The sequence below is a fragment of the Rhinatrema bivittatum genome, chromosome 9, assembly GCF_901001135.1.
Source record: "Rhinatrema bivittatum chromosome 9, aRhiBiv1.1, whole genome shotgun sequence".
NCBI lineage: Eukaryota > Metazoa > Chordata > Amphibia > Gymnophiona > Rhinatrematidae > Rhinatrema > Rhinatrema bivittatum.
In genome coordinates, this window is record NC_042623.1 from 181468037 (window position 1) to 181492751 (window position 24715).

General features: G+C 42.9%; 1 protein-coding gene across 1 annotated transcript in view; it reads right to left on the reverse strand.

Moving 5' to 3' along the window:
* Window positions 1-18551, reverse strand: part of LOC115099603 (cytochrome P450 2J5-like) — a 71555-nt gene extending 53004 nt beyond the window's left edge. The window contains exon 1 of the mRNA XM_029617336.1: window positions 18381-18551. Within this exon, the coding sequence (XP_029473196.1) occupies window positions 18381-18551 (171 nt within the window). The remainder of the gene's footprint in view (window positions 1-18380) is intronic.
* Between the last annotated feature and the right edge of the window lie 6164 nt (window positions 18552-24715).

The following is a 24715-nucleotide window of genomic DNA, read 5'->3' on the forward strand; positions in this document are numbered from 1 at the left end:
CAGGTTACAAGTACCTAGGCTGAATCCCAAGAGGTAGATAGATTCCAAACTGCTTATCCCAAGAATAAGCAGTGGATTTCTGCAACTCTTCCTTAATAATTGTTAATAGACTTGTCCAAACCTTTTTTAAATGCAGCTATACTAATAGCTTTCACCACATCCTCTGGTAATGAATTCCAGAGCTTAATTATGCATTGAGTTATAAATTATTTTCTCGTAATAGTTTTAAATGTATTAACCAGTAATTTCATTGTGTGTCCCCTGGTCTTTGTACTTTTCGAAAGAGTAAACAACTGATTAACGTTTACTCGTTCCATTCCAGTCCTTATTTTATAGACCTCTATCATATCTCCCCTCAGCCGTCTCTTCTCCAAGCTGAAGTGTCATAACCTCTTTAGCCTTTCTTCATAGGGGAATTGTTCCATCCCCTTTTTCTTCTTGGTCACCCTTCTCTGTACCTTTTCTAATTCTTCTATATCTTTCTTGAGATGTGGTGACCAGAACTGAACACAATACTCAAGATGAAGTCGCACCATGGAGCGACACAGAGGCATTATGATATTTTCTGTTTTAGTCTTCATTTTATTCTTCATTTCTTTCTGATCCGGGTAACTATAGACCAGTGAGCTTGACTTCAGCGCTGGGAAAAATAGTGGAAACTATTCTAAAGATCAAAATCGTAGAGCATATAGAAAGACATGGTTTAATGGAACATAGTCAACACGGATTTACCCAAGGGAAGTCTTGCCTAACACATCTGCTTCATTTTTTTGAAGAAGTTAATAAACATGTGGATAAAGGTGAACAGGTAGATGTAGTGTATTTGGATTTTCAGAAGGCATTTGACAAAGTCTCTCATGAGAGAGGCTTCTAAGAAAACTAAAAAGTCATGGGATAGGAGGCGAAATCCTTTCGTGGATTATAAACTGCTTAAAAGACAGGAAACAAAGAGTAGGATTAAATGGTCAATTTTCTCAGTGGAAAAAGGTAAACAGTGGAGTGCCTCAGGGATCTGTACTTGGACCGATGTTTTTCAATATATATATATATATATATCCTTTTTCCTTCTCACTCCAAGTTCTATTTTTCCTTGTTACATGTAACTGCTTTTCCGCACTATTGTTCAAGTTTAAGTTTATTTTGCACTCCTGTTTCATGTGAACCAGCATGATGGGACTTTTGTCTTGAATGTTGGTATATAAAAAACTTAAATAAATAAATAAATAAAATAAATATATATATATATATATATATATATATATATATATATATATAAATGATCTGGAAAGGAATACGACAAGTGAGGTTATCAAATTTGCAAGCAATACAAAATTATTCAGAGTAGTTAAATCACAAGCAGATTGTGATACATTACAGGAGGACCTTGCAAGACTGGAAGATTGGGCATCCAAATGGCAGATGAAATTTAATGTGGACAAGTGCAAGGTGTTGCATATAGGGAAAAATAACCCTTGCTGTAGTTACACAATGTTAGGTTCCATATTAGGAGCTACTACCCAGGAAAAAGATCTAGGCATCATAGTGGATAATACTTTGAAATCATTGGTTCAGTGTGCTGCAGCAGTCAAAAAAGCAAACATAATGTTAGGAATTATTAGGAAGGGAATGGTTAATAAAACGGAAAATGTCATAATGCTTCTGTAACGCTCCAAGGTGAGACCGCACCTTGAATACTGTGTACAATTCTGTTCTCCGCATCTCAAAAAGATATAGTTGCGACGGAGAAGGTACAGAGAAGGGCAACCAAAATGATAAAGGGGATGGAACAGCTCCCTGCTCCCCTATGAGGAAAGACTAAAGAGATTAGGACTTTTCAGCTTGGAGAAGAGACGGCTGAGGGGGGATATGATAGAGATATCATGAGAGGTCTTGAACAAGTAGATGTGAATCGGTTATTTACACTTTCGGCTAATAGAAGGACTAGGGGGGCATTCCATGAAGTTAGCAAGTAGCACATTTAAGACTAATCAGAGAAAATTCTTTTTCACTCAACGCACAATAAAGCTCTGGAATTTGGTGCCAGAAGATGTAGTTAGTGCAGTTAGTGTAGCTGGGTTCAAAAAAGGTTTGGATAAGTTCTTGGAGGAGAAGTCCATTAACGGCTATTAATCAAGTTTACTTAGGAAATAGCCACTGCTATTAGTTGCATCTGTAGCATGGGATCTTCTTAGTGTTTGGCCTCTGTTGGAAACAGGATGCTGGGCTTGATGGACCCTTGGTCTAACCCAGCATGGCAATTTCTTATGTTCTTATTTACTTTCTTGGCTGCTGCTACATACTGAGCAGAAGATTTCAACATAACTTCAACAATGACACCTAAATCCTTTTCTTGAGTGGTGACTCCTAATATGGAACCTTGCATTTTGTAGCAATAATTTGGAATATGCTTCCCTAAGTGCATCAATTTGCACTTGCCTACATTAATTTGCCATTTGCATGCTCAGTCTCCCAGTTTTGCAATGTCCTCTTGTAATTTCTCACAATCCTCTTGTGATTTCACAACTTTGAATAATTTTGTGTCATTGGCAAATTTGATTGCCTCACTTATTGTTCCCATTTCCAAGTCATTTAAAAATATATTTAAAAGCCTTGGTCCCAGAACAGATCCCTGGGGCACTCCACTATTCATCTTTTTCCATTGGGACAATTTACCATTTAGTCCTGTTCTCTTTTTTCTATCTTTTAACCAGTTGGCAACCCACAATAGGACATTGCTCCCTATCCCATGACTTTCTAATTTCCTCTCATAAAGGACTTTATCAAATCATTTCTGGAAATCCAACTATACTACATCATCTGGCTCACCTTTATCCACGTGTTTATTTATGCCTTCAAAAAAAGTAGCAAATTTCTGAGGCAAGACTTCCCTTGGCTAAATCCATGTTGGCTTTGTCCCATTAAACTGTGCTTATCTATATGTTCAGCAATTTTGTACTTTATGATAGTTTCTACTATTTTGCCTGGCACAGAAGTCAGACTCACTAGTCTGTAATTTCCTGGATCACCCCTTGATCCCTTTTTAAAAATTGGTGTTACATTGGCAACCCTCCAGTCTTCAGGTGCCATAGATGATGTTATTGATAGTTTACAAATTTCCAATAGCAGATCTACAATTTCATTTCTCAGTTCTTTCAGCACTCTGGGATGTATACTATCTGGTCCAGGTGATTTGCTACTCTTTAGTTTGTCAATTTGCCCTAGCACATCTTTCAGATTCACTGAGATTTGTTTCAGTTCTTCTGAATCTTCACCATTGAAAATGTCTGGCATGGTTATATCTATCACATCTTCCTTAGTGAATACTGAAGCAAAGAATTAATTTAGTCTCTCTGCTATAGCTCTGTCATCCTTAAGTGCTCCTTTTACCCCATGATCATCTAATGGTCCGACTCCCTCGCAGGCTTTTTACCTTGAATGTACCTGAAAAAAGATTTTATTATGAGTTTTTGCTTCCATAACAAGCTTCTTTTCAAATTCTCTCTTTTCCTTCTTTATCAATGCTTTGCATCGGACTTGCTAGTGCTTATGCAGTTTCCTGTTTTCTTCATTTGGATCCCTTTCCATTTCTTAAGAACATAAGAAATTGCCATACTGGGTCAGACCAAGGGTCCATCAAGTCCAGCATCCTGTTTCCAACAGTGGCCAATCCAGGCCATAAAAACCTGGCAAGTACCCAAAAACTAAGTCTATCCCATGCTACTGTTAGAAAATAGCCACTGCTATTACTAGCAAGTCAGTTTAATTAATAGCAGGTAATGGACTTCTCCTCCAAGAACTTATCCAACTTTTAAACACAGCTATACTAACTGCACTAACCACATCCTCTGGCAACAAATTCCAGATTTTAATTGTGCGTTGAGTGAAGAAGAACGTTCTCCGATTAGTCTTAAATGTGCCACATGCTAACTTCATGGAGTGCCCCCTAGTCCTTCTATTATCTGAAAGAGTAAATAACCGAGTCACATCTACTCGTTCAAGAACTCTCATCTTAAAAATCTCTATCATATCCCCCCCTCAGCTGTCTCTTCTCCAAGCTGAACAGCCCTAACCTCTTCAACCTTTCCTCATAGGGGAGCTGTTCCATCCTCTTTATCATTTTGTTCGCCCTTCTCTGTATCTTCTCCAGTGCAACTATATCTTTTTGAAATGTGGTGACCAGAATTGTACACAGTGCTCTAGGTGCGGTCTCATCATGGAGTGGTACAGTTGTTCTTTTAGATATTGTAGCCTCTCTCACCTCACTTTTCAACCATGCCAGTAGTCGTTTAGCCTTCTTTCCACCTTTCTTTTTTTTTATTTAAATATTTTATTGGCATATAACAAAATAACAAGTTATAACGTTACAGTTATATATAAAGATTATTAATTAACAATATGTCGGTTATTAAATTGTAACCAAAATACAGTATCATACCCTTTTGAAAACTATTAAAGTAATCCCAACCCTTCCCACCCCCCTCCCCCCTTCATAGTGCAGTAGTATGGAAATATGAGTGGGTGTCTGGTATCATCAATCAACCATTTGAGATATACGGTCATAAACTTGGGATTAGAGTCCTGTGTCGAGTATATGACACGTCATTTCATTGACTGTCTGTTGTCAGCCAGATTTCGTATTCCAGCCAAATGGCAGTAAATTTAGTAATCGTCTTATTTTTACATGCAGTAATCTTCCCCAGTGTGTGCATAGTTAGTACATGCTGCTGGACTTCCTGAATTGTGGGCACCTTAGTATCCTTCCAGAGTTTAGCAATAGAACGTCTTGTTGCAGTCACCATGTATTTAATGAAGAGGTTCTTCGGTTTATTCCACCCTGGTACCGCCTGGTTCAGTAAGGCTTGAGAAGGGGTTAGATTTACTGGACTCTTTAGAACATTGGTGAGCCATTTCGATACCTCTTGCCATGACTGTTGTATTTTAATGCAGTCCCACCATAAGTGTAAAAAGGTGCCCCTTCCTTGGCATAGTTTCCAGCATGAGTCAAAAATACACGGATTTATATGATGTAACTTATCAGGAGTGACATACCAATGAAAATACATTTTATAGCCATTCTCAATATGTTGAGCTGAGATCAACCCTTTCCCCAATTGGGTGCTATTTGTTTCCAACCTTCTGCAAGCCATCCGCCCTTTAAGTCCCGTTCCCATGCTTTAATGTGAGTGGCTGCCATCTGGAAACCTTTAGTTAATAAGACATATATTTTCGAGATACGTTTGCTAGTTTTATCCGCTTGTCTGCACAAAATTTCAAAAGGAGGTATACCCTGGGCCAGATCCTTCAATGCATTATTTTGTATTATAAAATGTCGTATTTGTATCTAAGCACTTCATTCGAGCCTAGATGGTATCTATCACATAGAGCTTGAAATGATAGTATGCCCCCAGGTTCCCAAATATTTGCAAGTTGCGTGATACCATTTTCCACCCAGCTCCAGAAAGCTTGCACTTGGGCAGCAGGTTTAAAAGCTAGATGGTGGAATAAATGTGTACTGAGATAGAAAGTTCTATGCCCTACCAGAATGTTCTGCCACTTTTCCCGCATCTGAAGAGTAGCCTTCACAGTAGCCGGCATATGTGCTGGCCGTCTCCATGTGGAACGCGGTTGCCACAACAAGGCATTAATAGGTAAGGGGCCTAGTATTGCCTGTTCCAGGAGTACCCAGGGTTTCTGTCTTTTGAGGGCATGCCATTCAAATGCGGCTTTAAGATGGGTCGCTCCCTGATAGTAGTGTAAATTTGGCATCCCCATTCCCCCCTGCATTTTAGGAAGGAAAAGCGTCGCTTTCACAATCCTAGGTCTTTTCCCTGCCATAAAAATGTAAGCAGTTGACGCTGCCATTTATCTAAAATTTTAGCAGGAATCACAATCGGTAATGTTTGCAATAAATATAAGGAAGTACATTGCAATAAATATAAGGGAGTACATTCATCTTTATACTGCTAGGTGGCCCAGCCAAGAGATATGGTAGCGGTCCCATTCTTCCAGATCTTTATAAATTTTTGTCAATAAAGGGGGATAGTTTAACTGGAATAAATCATTCTGGTTTCTTAGATATATGCCTAGATATTTTATTTTAGTTGCAGCCCATTTAAAGGGATGGGAGTTTCTCAAGTGGTCAACCTCAACCACTGAATTACTCAACATCTCGATCTCTTGGGGGGTCGAGATGTTGAGTAATTCAAATTTCTCCCAATTTATTTTAAAACCTGAAACCAAGCTAGAGGCTGTGATCTCTTTTATTATCTCTGGTAAAGTTTGTGCGGGTTCAGTCAACGTGAACAGGATGTCGTCGGCAAATAATGCTAGTTTAGAGGAAAATTGTCCTAGCTGAACTCCTTTAACAGCATTATTGCCCCAAATCCGATGAGTAAAGGGTTCTAAGAATAGGGTGTAGGGGGGATAGGGGACATCCCTACCTCGTTCCACGCCCCACTGGAAATGATTGCGAATATCCCCCATTTATCTTTAGACAAGCTTTTGGATTTTCATATAGTTTTTTAATCCAATTTATATATCTCTCCCCAAAATAGAAAGCCTGCATCGTTTGAAATAAAAAGGGCCGGAGTACAAAGTCAAATGCTTTTTCAGCATCAATGGTTAACAGCAATGGTATATTCTGAGCCTTAGCCCACCACATAGAGTCACTGTTTTTCGGACGTTATCAGAGGCCATCCGTCCAGGAATAAACTCGGATTGATCCGGATATATCAATTCTGGGAGTAGATTGTTGAGCCAGTTGGCTAATATCTTAGCTAAGATTTTCAGATCAATATTGATCAACGAGATTGGTCGATAAGATCCGCAGACTGTGGAGTCCCTCCCTGGTTTCACTATCAGTGTTACTCCCACTAAATTTGCAGACTGGGAAAAAGTGGATTCTCCATGTAGTGAGTTAAATAATTTAACTAGAAGAGACGTGATTATTCCAGAAAACATTTTGTAAAAAGCGGCTGTATAGCCATCTAGGCCAGGTGATTTCCCTAGTTTCAAGCTTTTTATTGCCCGTTTCACTTCAGCTTCAGTAATGTCTTTATCTAGTGCTTCTTGTTCGCCTGATTGTATTTGTGGTAAAGCTACTTCAGACAGATAACTATCTATCTCTTCCTTTTTTATATTAGTAGCAGGTTCATATAGTTTGATATAAAACCGGAGGAATTTTTCGTGGCTGTCTGTGTTAGAGGTCAGAAGCTGTCCTGCTTCATCCTTTAGCTTCACTATATTGTTTTGCATAAATATCGCTCTCAGTTTACGTGCCAATTGTCTGCCAGCTTCATTCCCTCCTTCATAATAGATTTATTTGCTGATCTCTAGATTGTGAGCTATCTGGGCCGCTTCCAATTCTCCTAGTTGGATTCTAAGTTGGTCGATTTGCGCTAGTGTGTTTTTTGAACCAGTGAGGTGGTGACTAACACTCAAATGCTGTAGCTTAGATATAATGTCTGCCCTCTTTCTTATCCGTTGTTGTTTCAAATATGCCCCCTGTGCTATTAGTTTACCCCGAAGTACAGCTTTGAGGCAGTCCCATAAAAGCATTGGAGATACATCCGATTTATCATTGAACTGTAAGTATTCATGAATATCGGACTGTAATTGATCACAAAAGGCTAAGTCCTCTAATAGACTATCATTGAGTTTCCAGAATTGTTGACCTTTATCATACATTGAGATAAATAACTTCATGGTGATGGGGGCATGGTCCGACCAGGTGATTAATTCAATGGTTGGGTGTTTTACCTGATTAATACATCCCTTATCTACAAAGAGAGTCTATTCTGGAATATGTCTGGTGGGCCCTGGAAAAGAAAGTGTAGCTTCTGGATTTAGGATTACAAACTCTCCATACATCAAGTAACCCCTGTCTTTAAAAACAGTTTTTGAAAGCTTTTCTATCTTTTCCTCCATGTTGCGTAGTGCCCGTGAAGTTATCTAGCTTAGGGTTGATCGAGATATTAAAGTCCCTCCCGAGTATGATTTGACCCTCAGATCTAGTATCAATTAGTTGGGTCAATTTCTCGAAGAAAGTACCTTGAGCGGAGTTAGGTGCATATATATTTATAAGAGTATATTTCTTTCCTCCTTTGGCAATGATAAGAAAAAGATATCGACCCTCTGGATCCAGAAGGCAAGTCAGCTGTTCGAAAATCAGATCTTTGCTTATTAAAATTCCCATACCTGTATATTTATGTGTAAGAGGCCGAGCTGCCCAATATTGAGCGGTGTATATCTTGTGCTTAAGCAGTTGCTCGTGCCTCCTTTTGAGATGAGTCTCCTGGACAAATGCTATAGATGCTTGTGATTGGTCAACTCTGAGAAAAGGTAGTGACGCTTGTAAGGAGAATTTGTGTATTTAGGATGTGCCAAATCAAGTGACTAACCACTGTATCTCCCTTTCCAAGTGTCAGCAAGCTAAGTTGCCTTCTGGGCCCTATATATAGCTGGATCATAAAGCCGTGTTTATCCCAATTGTATATGCCTTCCCACTTCATATAAAATATCTACCCACCCAGAGTCCGTATGTTTTTAGTGAGATTGAAATCATCTCAGCTGATCTTTCACCCTCCGAACAACAAATATCAAATATACAACAGAAGTTATGCATCTGAGAATCTCTTTACTTTAAACATGTCAACATATTAAATTTTCTTAACCAACAACTGGGTTATGTTGAGAAAAACATTGTGGCCTCCCTCAAAAATTGGACTATAAACAGCAATAAAGCTTCAGTCTCTGTGTCCATATTACATACCCGTAACAAATAAGTTTTTGAGGGCCGGTGGCCTTAAGAATCATATGGATATTAGTAGAAGCCTGGTTCGCTCAGGTGTGTGCTCGAGCCGATGAGGAGTTGTCTGGGTATCTTCAAAGCTGTTTATCTCCTTTCGCCCCACGCTGCTGAGGTATCTCATCTCTGCATGTGCTGGGTTTCACTGGCTGTTGTAGCTCCTCCAAGCCTGAGTATCCCACTGCAGTTAATACCTGCGAGGCCTCACTCAGAGTTTTAAGGCGATGCACTTCCCCTTTCAAGATGAAGCTCAACCCAAAAGGAAAGAGCCTACGATATTTGATATTGTCTTTGCGGAGAGTGTCAGTGATTCCTTTGAATTCCTGCCTTTTCCTTATGGTGGCAGGGGATAAATTGGTGAAAATCATTATCTCCAGGCCCTCCCATTTCCATGTCATTTTTTTTCTAAAAATTTCTGCTATCTTATCTTTAACTGTAAATTCGTGGAAACATGTGATTATGTCCCGCGGCTTATTATTCAATTTCGGGCCCAGGGCATGGTGTGCATGATCAATTTTTATCTTGATTTCCTGCGCCGTGTTGGGGGAGGCCTGATCTGCAGAAAGAAGCATGGCACTGATAACCATCACCACCGCAGCACAATCCTGATAGTCCTCAATTTCAGGAATGCTGCGAAAGCGCAGATTGTGCCGGCGGGAGCGGTTTTCAAGTTCTTCAATTTTGTTGGTGAGTCTTTCCACTTCTGTTTGTAAGGCAGCATAGCCCTCTTGATTTGTTTTAATTGCCTCGCTGTTTGCCTCGGCTCTCGTTTCCACTTCAAAAATCCGGCGGCCATTTTCTGCTATTTCCTCTTTTAACTCCTCGATCGAATTCATAATTTCTTGTTTATTATTTTTTATCTCGTTTTTAAGGTCTGCGAACCAGGATTTCATTTCCGCTCTGGTAGATAGTTGATCTTCCTCACGAGAGCTGTCTTCATCTGACTCTCTCGCATGCGAGGCAATTGCGAGGCCATGTTGGTGCCTGGGTGTCCGTCCTCTGTATCCAGTTTTTGATATGAGAACTTCCTGAAATCTATTTATTTTCGCTTAGTAGACATCTGGTGATCTTGCGACTCAAAACTCATTCTGCGGCTTAGCAAACTTGTCCCGGATGGTGGTGGTGATTATTAGAGATTTGGTGTGTTGTCGGGAGTCCCGTTTTCAGGCAGCCATTCGCTGAGATGATGTCACTTCCTCCCCTTCTTTCCACCTTTCTAATGTGTGGAATACATACGTTCTGGGCTTCCAATATAGTATTTTTACACAACATACATGCTTGAGCTAAGCTCTTAACCTTTGCAGTTGCTCTTTTCAGTTTTCCTAACCATTTTTCTTATTTTATCATAGTCACCTTTTTGAAAGTTAAATGCTGTCGTAGTAGATTTCTTTTTTGCGCTCTCTCCAGTTAAGTCAAATTTGATAATGTTGTGATCACTATTGCTAAGTGGCTCCAACACTGTTACCTCTCGTACCAAATCCTGTGTCCTACTAAGGACTAGATCTAAAATAGTTTCCCTCTTGTTGGTGCTTGTACCAGCTGCTCCATGAAGCAATCATTTATTTCATCTAGGAACTTTACTTCTCTAGAATGCCCTGATGTAACATTCAACCGGTCAATACTGGTGTAATTCAAATCACCCATTATTACTGTGCTGCTGATTTTGTTAGCTTCCCTAATTTCTTTTAGCATTTCATTGTCTGTTAGTTCATTCTGGTCAGGTGGACGGTAATACACCCCCATTACTATTTTATTCCCTTTTTTCATCTGGAATTTCTATCCATAAAGATTCAACATTGCATTTTGTTTCCTGCAGAACTTTTATCCTGTTTGACTCAATGCTCTCTTTAACACATAGTTCCATCTCTCCACCAATTTGATCCATCCTAACAATTTGATATAATTTGTACCCTGGTATCACAGTATCCCATTGGTTAACCTCCTTCCACCTTATTTCAGAGATGCCAGTTATATCTACCTCTTCATCCAATGCTAAACACTCTAACTCTCCCATCTTACTTTTTAGACTTCTAGCATTTGTATACAGACATTTCAAAGTATGTTTCTTGTTTGTATAATAATCTGCTCATCAGTTGATAGGGTAATTTGGAATCTTTCTGCACTTTACTTAAAGGCATCTGGCCCCCTTTGGCATTTATTGCAACCTCTCTACTGGGATGCTCTATTTTCCCTGTTCTCTTAGTATCCTTCAAAGATACATCATTACGAACCATACGCTCCTGAGCGACTATCGCCTCCCCCCCCTCCCCCCCCATTATCTAGTTTAAAAGCTGTACTGTCTTCTTTTTAAAGGTTAGTGCTAGCAGCCTGGTTCCACTTTGGTTAAGATGGAGCCCATCCCTTCAGAAAAGGCCCCCCTTCCTCAAAATGAAGCCCAGTTCCTAACAAATCTAAAACCCTCTTTCTTGCACCAATGTCATCCACAGATTGAGATTTTGGAGCTATGCCTGCCTCTGGGGTCCTGTATGTGGAAAGGTGAGCATTTCTGAGAATGCTACCCTGGAGATTCTGGATTTCAACTTTCTATCTGAAACCCTAAATTTGGCTTCCAGACCCTCCCTTCTGTACTTTCCTATGTCACTGGTAACCACATGTACCAAGACAGCCAGCTCCTCCCCAGCACTATCTAAAATCTTATCTATATGATGCGTGAGGTCCGCAACCTTCACACCAGGCAGGCAAGTTATCAAGCGATCCTCACATCCACCAGCCACCCATCAACCTTCCTAATAATTGAATCACCAACTATAACGGCCATCCTAACCCTTCCCTCCTGGGCACGTGCCCCTGGAGACCTATCCTCGGTGCAAGAGGATACTACATCATCTTGAAGGCATGTCCTAGCTACAGGAATGCTTCCTGACTCAACAAGCTGATGCTCTCCTTCCAGGTGACCTTTCTCCTCCAAAGCAGCACAAAAGCTACCAGATTGGAGGTGGGACTTCTCTACTATGTCCCTGAAGGTCTCTATATATCTCTCTGTCTCCCTTAGCTCCTCCAGCTCTTCCACTCTGGTCTCCAGAGAGTGGCTTGGAACTCTTTCCTCTTAGTGCGCACACATGACCTCTCGCCAGTTGGGAGATAATCATACATGTGTTGCTCCATTCTCATTCACTGGTATCTCACCTGTTACCTCTTCCAGTTGCTCTGGCTATCCCAGCACCATTATTTTATGCAACTCCTTTGCTTTTTCTTTGAATGTTCTGGCACCTCTCTTCCAGATCTCCTCTTTCTGTCTCTATATTTCTCTTTCCGCATCAGCTTCTAATTGATTTAAAACGTTATCATTGATATACTTTTCTTTCATTTTTGTTATTAAGGATCTTAAATTTGAATAAATAGTTTTTCTTGGATACTATTTCTAATTTTTCCAGCTTTTGATGGCCACTCTTTGTGAACCGTCTTTCTTTAAATACAGGGTGTGTGGCATAAAAATGCAGGGCATTATCTCCTTTTTATCATTAGGGAAAAACTCCTCTATTAGGAGGGTGGGACAGATGAAACTCTTAAGCTTTCCTATTTCAGGAAGAGGAGTGGCCGCCTATCCTAATTAAAAAGCTTTTGCCAGCTGTGATTACTAAATGGGCTTTGCTAAATCTGGCAGTTACTAATGTCGGAATGCTCTCATTTATGAATATTTGAGTTCTTAGTTTTTTTTCTTAAAATGCAAGTGCAAAGTCTGAACTGTGAGCTGAAGATAAGCCTGTATCATATAGAGAGTTAAAGTCTAGCCACCCGACACCCCCCCCGTGGCACAATGATACAACAACCAGTGCCTTAGCAGAGGAATTAAATTACCACCTAAAAAATGTTAGGAAGACTCTAGTTGCCTTTTGCTTTATTTTGTTTTTAGCAGGAAGTTTAATCCTTCTGCTTTGCAATGTTTGTTACATCATCGAGTCCCCAGGCCTTAATCCTCCCCACATTACACAGGTTCTCATTCTCAGCCAAAATGCCAAGAGTGCTCCAGCCTTAGCTTACTGCTCAGACCCAACGCTTGAACCTTAGCCAAAAAGAGATTGAGAAGTGAGTTTGGCGGGTAAATATTCATTGGTCTCTGATGGTATAGAATAGAGCACAATCTGCATCAAAAGCCACAAGAGGAGACTTAATGATCTACATCAGTGGTTCTCAACCTTTTTTCCCATCGTGACACACCTGGCAGACCACGCTCACATGTGTGACACACTGCTCATTACAATTCACGGCGGAAATAAAAAAAATAAAGGTCCAGTATTGTTTTTATTGTTAAGAATGACACAGAAATTGCATAAACAGTAAACATCCCACACCAAAACAGCACCAATTTCCAGCACTTAAACAGTAACCACCTTACCTAAGAAAAGGCAACACTGAAAATATTACACCAGGCCTTAAGACACCAATACACCTCCTATTAGGCAAACGGACCAAGTCATGCTTCTATAGGAACATAGAAATGACGGCAGAAGAAGACCAATAGGCCCATCCAGTCTGCCCAGCAAGCTTTCACACTTATTTTCTCATACTTATCTGTTGCTGAGTTCAGGGCCCTTATTGGTAACTTTTTTATTCTAATTTCCTTCCACCCCCGCCATTGATACAGAGAGCAGTGTTGGAGCTGCATAAAAATGAAGTATAAGGCTTAATGTTTGAGGGTAGTAACCGTCATATTGAGCAAGTTACCCCGATGTTTGTATACTCATACTGCTCAGATCAATGCCTTGTTAGATGTTGCCTGGCTGTAACTCCTATTACTTCATTCCCCCTGCTATTGAAGCAGTGAGCTGCGCTGGATATGCATTCAAAGTGAAATATCAGGCTTAATTTGTTAGGGGTAGTAACTGCCACAATAAGCAAGCTATTCCCACGCTTATTTGTTTACCCCGAGTGTGCAATTCAGTCCTTGTTGGTTGTTGTCTGAATGTAAATCCTCTTATCTTCATTCCCCCCCTGCCGTTGAAGCAAAGATAACGTTGAAGCAGAGATGAATGCTGGATATGCATTGAAAGTGAAGTATCAGGCTTAATTGGTTTGGGGTAGTAACCGCCGCAACAAGCAAGTTACTCCCAAGCTTATTTGTTTACCCAGACTGTGCTACCTTCTTGGTTGTTGCCTGAATGAAATCCTCATTTCCACATTTCCTCTTGCCGTTGAAGCATAGAGCAATGTTGGAGTCTCATTAACCGTGTGAATGATTATTGAATAAGGGTATTATCTCCAGGTAGTAGCCGTCATTCCCGCAAGCCACCCCCATACCTCTTCTATTCATTCCTATCCTCCAGGCTTTATGGATCCACAATGTTTGTTCCTACAAGCCACCCCCATACCTCTTCTCTTCTTTCCCATCCTCCAGGCTTAATGGATCCATAGTGTTTATCCTATGCTCCTTTGAAATCCTTCACAGTTTTGGTCTTCACCATTTCCTCCGGAAGGGCATTCCAGGCCTACACAGAAACCAGAGCCCTAAACAGAAACTACATGGCACAGAAAACTTCACCTGAATCACATGTGCTGACCCTCACTAGCAAAGAGTAAAGAGACCATAAAGCATAACTAGAAGCATGCAGACAAAAATTGAACTGGAAACCGCAACAAGCCAGAGCCTCTGTATGGAGTGTAACAAAGGAAAAAAAGAAACATCATCCATACTTATAAAACAAATCAAGAAATATAAAATCAGTAGCAGTAAAACCATACTAACAAAAAGAACAGATTATTTCAAAACAGCTGATGAGTGGAATATCCAATAATTAAAAACTCATATCAAAATATTTCTAGATACCAATAAAATATTTCAAAATAGCAGACACAAAGACCCAGTAATGAAAAATAAGGATAAAAAAATGTTTTGCTCTGCATACCTGGGAACATTTGATATCCAGGTGTCCTGAGATTGTTTTGAATTAGCAGGAGGAGGGATGGTTTGCTTGTAACTTTCTCCTCTCTCTCTCTCTCACACTGACTTTCAATCGCTCACATATACATGTGCTTTTTCTCTCTCACTTATATAGGCTCTTAATTACACATTTACACACATGCTGTCTATCTTTTCATGCTTACACATACAGGCTTTCAATCACACACTTACATGCTGTCTTTTTCTGTCACACACAGATTCTCATTCACATGCTTACAAACATGCTCTCTCTCTTTCCCTCATTTACACACAGGCTCTCAATCACATACTCTCATGCTCTCTCACCTAAACCAGCTCTCAATCACAAACATAATCTCTTTCACATATACAGGCTCTCAATCATTCACATACATGCTGTCTCACTCACACACACACACACAGGATCTCAAACACACATGCTTGCTCATTCACGTTCTCCCCCCCCCCCCCAAACTAGCAGCAGCCTCCTCCCAACCCTAAAGGCAGCAGCAATCTCCTTCATTTTCAGCCCTCGAGGAGAAAGGAGTCCCATCAGCCACAGGGGTTGACATTGTTCCTCGTTTTACTCCAAGCCGCGCTGCTCATCCTTCAGGCAGCGCCTCTCTTCTCTTCTTCGGGCCGACGCTGCCCACACTAGCATGGTCTCTTCTTCCCGCGCACACACCCGCTGCTCACCACTTCCTCTTCTGGGTTGGGGGGGGGGGGACGGGAAGAAGAGACCCTGCCGGTGCCGCTGACTCCAGCTCTCCTGCCGCGTTCTGCCTGGGCTGTCAGCATTTTAAGCCTGGGCGGAGGACCTATCTCGCTTACGTTGGGGGAGCAGCTGGGTCAGCAGGGGACCGGGAAGTGTGGCGACACACACCTGCGTGTTCTTGGCGACACACTGGTTGAGAACTGCTGATCTCTGTATATATGCCACAGAGGAACTGGTGGAATATGATAAGATACAACTGACCTTTGAGATATGTTAATGTATTATGTGTTTGATGTACAAATAACTTTGAATGTAAACCACTTTGATTTGCACTGGAAAGACGGTATAGGAAAGAAATTTAAACAAAACATTAAAATACATCAAACACATAAATAATGCACAAGAAGCAAACCGTCTTCAGAGGAAGAGAAATTATCCAAGACGGACAGCTTCAAGAGCAATGTCAAGAAATATTTCTTCATGGAAAAGGTGGTAGATTGTTGGAACCTCCTCCTGGGGGCGGTGGTGGAGACAAAATAGTAACCAAATTCAGAAAAGCTTGGGATAAGCACATAGGCTCCCTGCTTGTGAAAGGCACTATTTAAAATCAGTGTAACTGCGTTGTCTCTTCACTGACGTGATGGGGCTAATCTCTGCAAATCTCATTACAGATGTATTGAGTTAGCCAAATAAAAAGATCTCACTTACAGCTTGTTGACTGACCATTAATTCTACATATCCAAGTGGATCAACGTGGCAACCTCAATATTTTGCTCTAGATATGAAGAGAAATCCAAAGATCAGCCGGGGTCAATGGCACGGCAAAGAAAAGAAAACTGGGCAGACTAGAAGGACCCTTATGCTCCTTATTTGCCAGCATATTCTATATTTCTCGGATTACTTTATTGGTTTAAGGTAAATCCAGCAATGCTGTCTAATGCGCTGTTTGTTGAACTGAATGCTTCCATGGCTTAATTTCTGTGGCAAAGCAAAAGTCCTTAGAAACAGAGAAACATGACGGCAGAGAGAGACTGAATGGCCCAACCAGTCTGCCCATGCGTCCAATCAATTTAGCATTATAATTTCCATCACTCCCATAAAGATCCTCTGTATTTAGCCCATGCTTTCTCAAATTCAAATACTGTTTTATTTTCCACAGGGGGGCCGTCCCTTGCATCCACTACCCTTTATGTAAAGAAATATTTCCTAAGATTACTCCTAAGTCTACCCCCCTTCCAACTTCATCTCATGGCTTCTCATTCTAGAGCCTCCTTTCCTCTGAAAAAAGCTCACTTCCTGTGCATGGAAATCTTTGAGTTATTTGAATGTATCTTTCATATCTCCCCATCTTACCTTTCCTTGGCTCCATTAAAAGTTCTCCAGTGACTCAATAGATTCGGGTGTTGTAACTTCATGAGACTTTATAGCGGTAATTTAGATCAAAGAATCTTTCCAGGAGAGAACCAAGGAACAAGGAGCTCTGGATCCTGTCCAAGTAGGCTTTTCCATTCCTAGTTTTCTGATGGTTTCGAATAATTATAATAACTCATAGAGTCTGTGGTGTGCTGAGAACTGTGATTTTAGCTTATGAACGGTTGAATGACACAATGGCCTGGTTGGAGGCGTCTCTGCGGCGAAGGTAGTCTGCTGGCGTAAGGGGTGAGATGTGAGCTGCCGACTGTAACACCTCCTGGACCATGGTGGTTCTCTATCCCTCCCCTCTCTTTACCTTTGGTTGAGCATGGGATCCTCTTCCCCAGTCTCTGATGGTCCTCTCTCCCCTGATAGAGGCTGCCATTCACTCTTAATCCCCTTAACCAGATCAATCACGGATTCCTGTCTCCTTTTCTTCCTTCGCTCCTGTTTCATTCCTTCTCCCCTCTGTCTTTCCTGTCATACTGCCAGTTCCATGTTCTCATTCTACTCACTTTTTTTTTTGTGCATCTCTCCTCTTCTCTATCAGCCAGTGAGAGAGCACATGGCATTACCAGGAACTGCTTCTCACTGCTATGGTTGCCCTGCTCTTTCCTCAATGCGCAGTGTACATATGTACAGCAGCAGTGGGGTTTATGATGCCTGAGGGCCACAATCAGGCCCCTCTCTCCCCCACATCCTCACAGGGCAGCAGTGGGGTTTATGATGCCTGAGGGCCACAATCAGGCCCCTCTTCCCCCCACATCCTCACAGTGCAGCAGTGGGGTTTATGATTCTCGAGGGCCACAATCAGGCCCCTCTCTCCCCCACATCCTCACAGAACAGCAGTGGGGTTTATGATTCTCGAGGGCCACAATCAGGCCCCTCTCTCTCCCACATCCTCACAGTGCAGCAGTGGGGTTTATGATTCTCGAGGGCCACAATCAGGCCCCTCTCTCCCCCACATCCTCACAGGGCAGCAGTGGGGTTTATGATTCTCGAGGGCCACAATCAGGCCCCGCTCTCCCCCACATCCTCACAGTGCAGCAGTGGGATTTATGATTCTCGAGGGCCACAATCAGGCCCCTCTCTCCCCCACATCCTCACAGTGCAGCAGTGGGGTTTATGATTCTCGAGGGCCACAATCAGGCCCCTCTCTCCCCCACATCCTCACAGGGCAGCAGTGGGGTTTATGATTCTCGAGGGCTGCAACTGGTACCCCCCTCTTTCCAACCTCCGCTAAGCATGTGGCAGTGTGGCTTGAGGCTCCTCCTGGGTACAAACAGCCCCTCTCTGTCTCATCTCTTCCTGCCTTCAGCAATGTAGGGAGAAGCTTCCTGGCCCCATTCTCACTCCCCTGGCTTGTGGCAGTAACTCAGCTAATCACAGGTAGCAGCCGATCAGCTTAACTTTCCTGAGTCCCTCCTGGCGGATCCCCTGGGATGGTCGTGCGGGCCCCTGAGGGTCCACCCGCCCCAGGCTGGGAAACCACCGCTCTAAGGGTATACATTGTTTTAGATCCATAGCGGAAGGACCCTGAGGATCAATTAGAAAAAAAAAAGCAATACCTGAATGAGGGTCTCATGATGCAACCGAAAGCTCAGCGTCCATAGGTTTCCGATGATGGGGAGGGGGGTGGGTCCAGGGGGCAATCTTCTGCCGGCCCATCGCAGCTTCAGGAACCTGAGAATGAGGAGGGACAAGAGGAAAGCAAGTAACACTTCTGCGAGCATCAGCATCTCTCCGCCGCACAATCAGAGAGGAGCTCCGTGTCCTGCACCTGATCAGGCAGATCCAACCTTTCTCTGAGAATAACTTTCCAGCCTATATTAAGCTCACTGGGTCTCCTCGTAAATTTTAATAGACGTGAAAGATTTATCTTCCTCTGAGTCACTCTCTCTCCTTTCCTCCTTGATTGCAAACAGATTTAAAGCAGCCCTGCTTTAAATCTGCATTTAAATCTGCATGATCAGCATTTTATGAAAGAACTTCCAGTGAAACTCGTTTTTCAGGAGAGGTGAAAACCTTGGGAGATAAGTCATAACTCTTCTTGACAGCATCGTCTTAGGAATGGATCTTGTAGTCAGGGCCGGTGTTAGACACACTCAGGGCTGATAGAAAGGTATTAGGTGTCTTGGGTAGACCTTTGGTCTTCTGCCCCCAAACCTTCCCAACTTACCCAATGGTGACAGCTCCAGATCAGTGCTCCCTTACTTAACGGCATTGGCTCTGGCACAGCACACACACACACACACACACACACACACACGCCCCCTTGGGCTCTTCCTTCATCCTCTGCCCAGAATTCCCTTCTCTTTGCCCCCCTTGTCCAGAGTGCCCAGCACTCTCTCCCTGCACAGAATATCTTTATGCCTTTCTCTCCGTACCTAGCATACCAGCATCACCCTAATTACTTTGCCCTCTTCTCGCAATGCCAGCATCCCCTATCTCTCTTTCTCTCCACTCTATTGTGGCACCGTGAATGGTCTCAGGGTAGCCAGAGAACAGATTCAGGCTGGACTCTGGCAGAAATGTATTTATTTATAAAATATATAATCCATTGATATACCATTCTCAGCGAGCAACAAATTTATATACATAGTGACCATCAGATATAAACAAAACAATCCAAAACACAAAATATACGTGTACAAGTCTTGCTCAACTGAGCTCTGCTCATTCCCATCCTCCTCCCCTCCCAATCATCAGTCACTCAGTCCCAAAACAAATTCCGTGGATCCAGGAAACAAACAGAGGAATTTTTGCATAAATGTCTTTATTAGTGACAAGAAAACAAACAAAAGCAGCTCTGCTATTCTTCACAGTTCAACAACACAAATGTAGTTTCATAATTTACAGTTCAACAGTATTCTTTCTCTAAGCTTCCTTCTCTCCCGAGCCTCCTGTTCCCTCCTAGGCCTGGCTAGTTATACACCGCCCTAAGGATCTCCGGCTGGACTAGGATTCCCTGCTATTTTAGGCTTGATCTCATTGGCTGGTTTCATTGATCATCACTTCCAAAAAAAGGGCTCAGGAAAATAATGTTACCTGGCGCCCAGCAGTTTCCAGTCTCCTCAGTTCAGGTGTCATCTCCAGAACCCAAAGTTCCAGAAGAGCTCATGCAGCTAGGCCGAGCTAAGCTCTCCACAGAGAAGAAGCTTTGGAGAAGGCAGTTGGGCTTATGCCTATACTGTACTGGCCATGGACACCTGGCATTACAGTGCCCCTAAAAATTGTGAATCACCCATGTCTAGGGTTAATTGGGGAAGCAACCCTAGGCCGGTCACTCTCCTCCCTCAACTATTGGTTCCCATCTCCATCTCCATAGATCATTGTCAGCTTAGGGCATCCTCTTCCCGGCCGCCTCCTATAGATTATAGTGCCACTCACCCTTCGGACCAACCTCCTGCACAAGGAAACCATCTTCTTCCATGTGATTCCTTGAGCCGTAAATTCAGTTATCCTGGATTTGCCCTGGCTTCAACAACTCCAGCCATTTATCGAGTGGCAATCTTTGGAATTTGCACATTAGGGTCCCACCTGTTTTGCCACCTGTCTCACACTCGTTCGGCCACCAGCCTGCTTGACTTTGGCTGCCACTATACCGGGGCTCCCACCACAGTATGCTGACTTTTCCGATGTGCTCTCTAAACAGAGGGCTAAAACCCTGCCACCACATCGCTCCTACGACTGTAGCATAGATCTCCTTCTTGACAAGATACCACTGCGAGGAAGGGTCTATTCGTTATCGGTTCCAGAAACTGAGGCAATGAGTCAGTATATCCAGGAGAACTTGGCAACGGGCTTTATTTGGCTATCTTCTTCCTGCATTGGAGTGGTTTTTTTCTTCATGGGTGTGAGGGAGTTTCCCATATACTCGCTCGGTCCTCCTTAAAATCCAACCCATAAGGAATCCTGGGTGAAAGGAGAAGCTCCTCACCATCCTTCCTTCCGCGTAGATTGCCTCTAGGCACATGCACACCGTGCCACCACTTAAAAGGCCCGTAGTGGAAATCCGAGCTGCCAGCACCTCCTGAGGATGTCATGTGGCTTAGTACTTAAAACGCAGCCACTCACCATACCATTGCCTCAGCAACGTCTCCTGCATTGGATGCATGTAGTGTGGGTTGCTGCTCCTGGTCCCTGAGTGCCTGCTTCCTGCCTCATCTCTTCAGCCCAGGCTTCCTTTCGACTGACTTCTGGATCTGATCCCTGCCTAGACTTTGACCATTCTTGTTTGCTGCCTGCATTTGACCTGTGTCTGAACATTGACTATTCTTGTTTGCCACCTACCTTTTTGCTTGACACCTGCCTCTGACCTTATCTAGGCCATGGACTATACCTATGCCATTGCCACAGAGACTCTCGCCTAAGACCTGCCGGTCAGCGAAACCTGAGGGCTCAACCCAACTGCCAGTGAGGGCCTATGGGACCTATCACGTAAGCTGAGCCAATCTCACTATAGCAGCAAGAGTCCACAGATCTTATACATAGACTCTTAGGAATCCCTTGAGAATTTAACTGGTTCTTTCCATCTGCCCATTACTTTGTGGAAAGAACACTGAAGAGAAATCAAATGAAATTCCAAATTTCTTGTACAGGCTTCTCCAGTACCTTGCAGTAATCTGTACTCCTCGGTCGGACAGAATATGTTTGAGTAAGTCATGGAGCCAGAAGACATGCTGGAAAAAGAGACAAAATCATCAAAATGATCAGAGGTACATATATGTTAAATAACATTCATTTCCACAATCACCTAATATATTTTTTATTAACATTCGTATACAAACTATCTTTTTAAAGATCTTCTTCATACCCCCATGTGGTGTTTTCAACAACAAGCTATCCCACAATCTTAATAATTAAAGCATAACCATACCCCCCAATCAATGCTCACACATTCCCAACCACTCATACCATAATACACTCATTCATATTCATTAATACATGATTCATTAATACATGATTCATTATCCCAAACAGAATTACATGTAGTAAGAGAACAAAGCCCCGCTACAGTAAACTGTGCCACATAATACAATATGGAAGTTACTCAACATCCATAATAAGGTTCAATAATAACAGTGACAACACAGTATCAATAGATTGAATTCCCAACTTCAATTGGTATAACTCATTCGGCTCCCAATGAAGGCCCTCATTTCACCCTCAACAGGCTTCTTCAGGGGACATTCATCAAAGTGAATTTCGGACAAAATCCCTCCAGAACGCCAATATTATCTTCTAAATCAAAGCACCACTGTTTTCACAAATCTTCCCACACCACTTCTTCACATTCGCTCAAATCTTCTCTAAATATCTTCCTTAAATCAATCACTATCCAAAGGTTTTTGGTCCCACCTGAATTCCAATTCATGCACTGCAGTATATATACCACAGCACAACAGCGTGCTTAAAACACCGATTATAATCACAATCCTTTTCCATAGAGCTTCACAAAAGCATACTTTCATGGACGGTTAACCTCCTTGTCAGCGTCTTCCAATATACGGTAACCAAGTAAAGTCAATACAAAATGAGTGCAGACCCTTTGAATATATCACATAAACATCATCAAAATGATCAGAGGTACATAAAAAGAGATAAGTCAGTTCTAGAGACAAAGGGAGTCTGGAGAATGGTATAAAATGAGCCATCTTTGAGAACCAGTCTGCCACAACTCCGATGGTAGTATAGTCATTAGAATGAGGAAGGTGTTCTGATGCGCGGCTTGAGGGAAGGCCCTGCAAGCTGCCTCACTTACCCCGACGCTCACTGACTCTGCATGCAGCAGGAACACTGCTCTCTGCTGCCATGGCCATCGGCTCGCATGCCGATGTGGTGCCCAGGCCCCGCCACTATCCTGCTCCTCCTGGCACTCTCTCCACGTGCATGCCTAAACCTAAGGGGGCCATGGTGGAAATCCTGACTTTCTTATGATGTCAGCCACGGCTGGTATATAAAGCCGTGCCTGACGCCCCTCAGATGCCTCAGCAATGGGTCCTCCTGCATTGGCGAGGTGTGTTACTCCTGTGTCTTGATTCCTGAATCTTGTCTGTGTTTCTGAGTCCACGCCCAGGCTTCCACGTCTAGTTTTGCCTTATCCTGCCTGTCTCTTCCTCATCTTCGGGGTGTCTTTGTTTTGGCCTGTCTTCCGGATCTTGACCCCTTGCCTGGACCTGACTGCGATTACCTGCCACCTGCACCTGACTTCTTGCCTGCACCTGACCATGCTTGCCTGCAGCCTGCCATGACCTTGGCCTGTCTTTGACTCAAGTCTGCTGCTTGTTCTGACCCAGCGTACCCTCAGACTCTTGTCTATCTGACTGCCCTAGGGACCCACCTAAGCCCTGCTGGCCACCAGAACCCAAGGGCTCTACCTGCAGGGGAGGCGGCTGGTATAGGAGAAGCTCCAGCCTGTCCCACCACAGGGCAAGTTAGCCAGTTGTTGAAGTAGGCCTCATAGGTTCGCCTATAAAGCTGTGTCAACTACAGCAACAAGGGCTCACATCCATGCTCCCCATCACAGAAGCGTCCATGGGTCCATGGTGTTTTGGGCACTGGCATCGATTTTAACAGCCCCTAAGGGTGAGCATGGGAGGTCTTGTTAACTGCACAATTAGGACAGGACTCCATGTAGCGCCACACATCCTGCTTCACATGAGGTAACCAATAGTGGCGAAGGAACCGTTCCATAGTTTTGGCCACCCCAGGGTTACCTCTCAGACAGGAATCATGTGCCCACATAAGTACTTTCTCCCAGAGATGTTTGGGAACCACTGTCTTTCCCAGTGATACTGCAACTGCTGTGGCTAGTGCAATTTTTGCAGGATCGATGATGTGTTGAGGAGGTTCTCTTAGGTCTTTCATTTGGAAGGATCAAGATAGGGCATCAGCTTGCTGGTTCTTCTCCACTGGCTGGTACTGGAGTTCAAAATCAAAGTGGGCCTGATGCAAATTTAACTGCTGGGCTTGCTGGAGGTACTACAGGGTTTTTGGTTGGTGAAAATTGAGAGTGGGTGTCCAGCTCCCTCCAGTAAATGGCACTATTCCTTCAAGGCCAGTTTTACAGCCAGAAATTCTCTGTCTCCAATGTTGTAATTTCTTTCTGTGGATGTGACCTTCTTGGAAAAGAAGAAGCTAGGCATGAGAGTACCTTTATCATTACGCTGTGTGAGGACATCTCCTACTTCAATGGTAGAGGCATCTACCGCCACGATAAAGGACTATGATGGGTCCAGATGCTGGAAACAGGCATCCTTGAGAAATGCCTTAGAGGCGATGGAAAGCTTGGGCAGCCTCTTCAGACTAATTCATGGTGTCACCGCCTTTCTTCATAAGAGTAGTGAGAGGAGCTGCCAGTGAGAAATGCCCACGTATGAATTGCCGGTAGTAGTTAGCAAAATCTAAAAACCTTTGCAAGGCCTTGAGTCCTACTGGTTGAGGCTAATCCTGAATGGCCTTCCCTTTTTCCAGGTCTATGCGCAAGCCATGGTGGGAGATAGTATAGCCCAGGAAAGGTAGCTTCCCTGCTCAAAGGTATATTTCTCGAGCTTGGCATACAGGGGATTCTCACGGAGCCTCGGTAGTTTAGTTTATTAAGAATTTATATACCGCATACGTCAGTTAGATTTCGAAGCAGTTTACAAGCCCAAAAACATACATAAAAGATAGATAAAGCTAAATTAACATAAAAATAGAAAAAAACGATATGCAATACATCAGGAGGCTGCAACAAATTCAATCATTGTTCCATAAAGGCTTTCTGGAAAAATTGGTTTTAAGTGCCTTTCTAAAGAATGTTACAATTGACATAGGGCTGGATTTACCAATATCGCATGGCTAACACATGCATTAGTAAAAGGGGCATTTCCATGCAAATGAAGTAGTTTCCACATAGCTG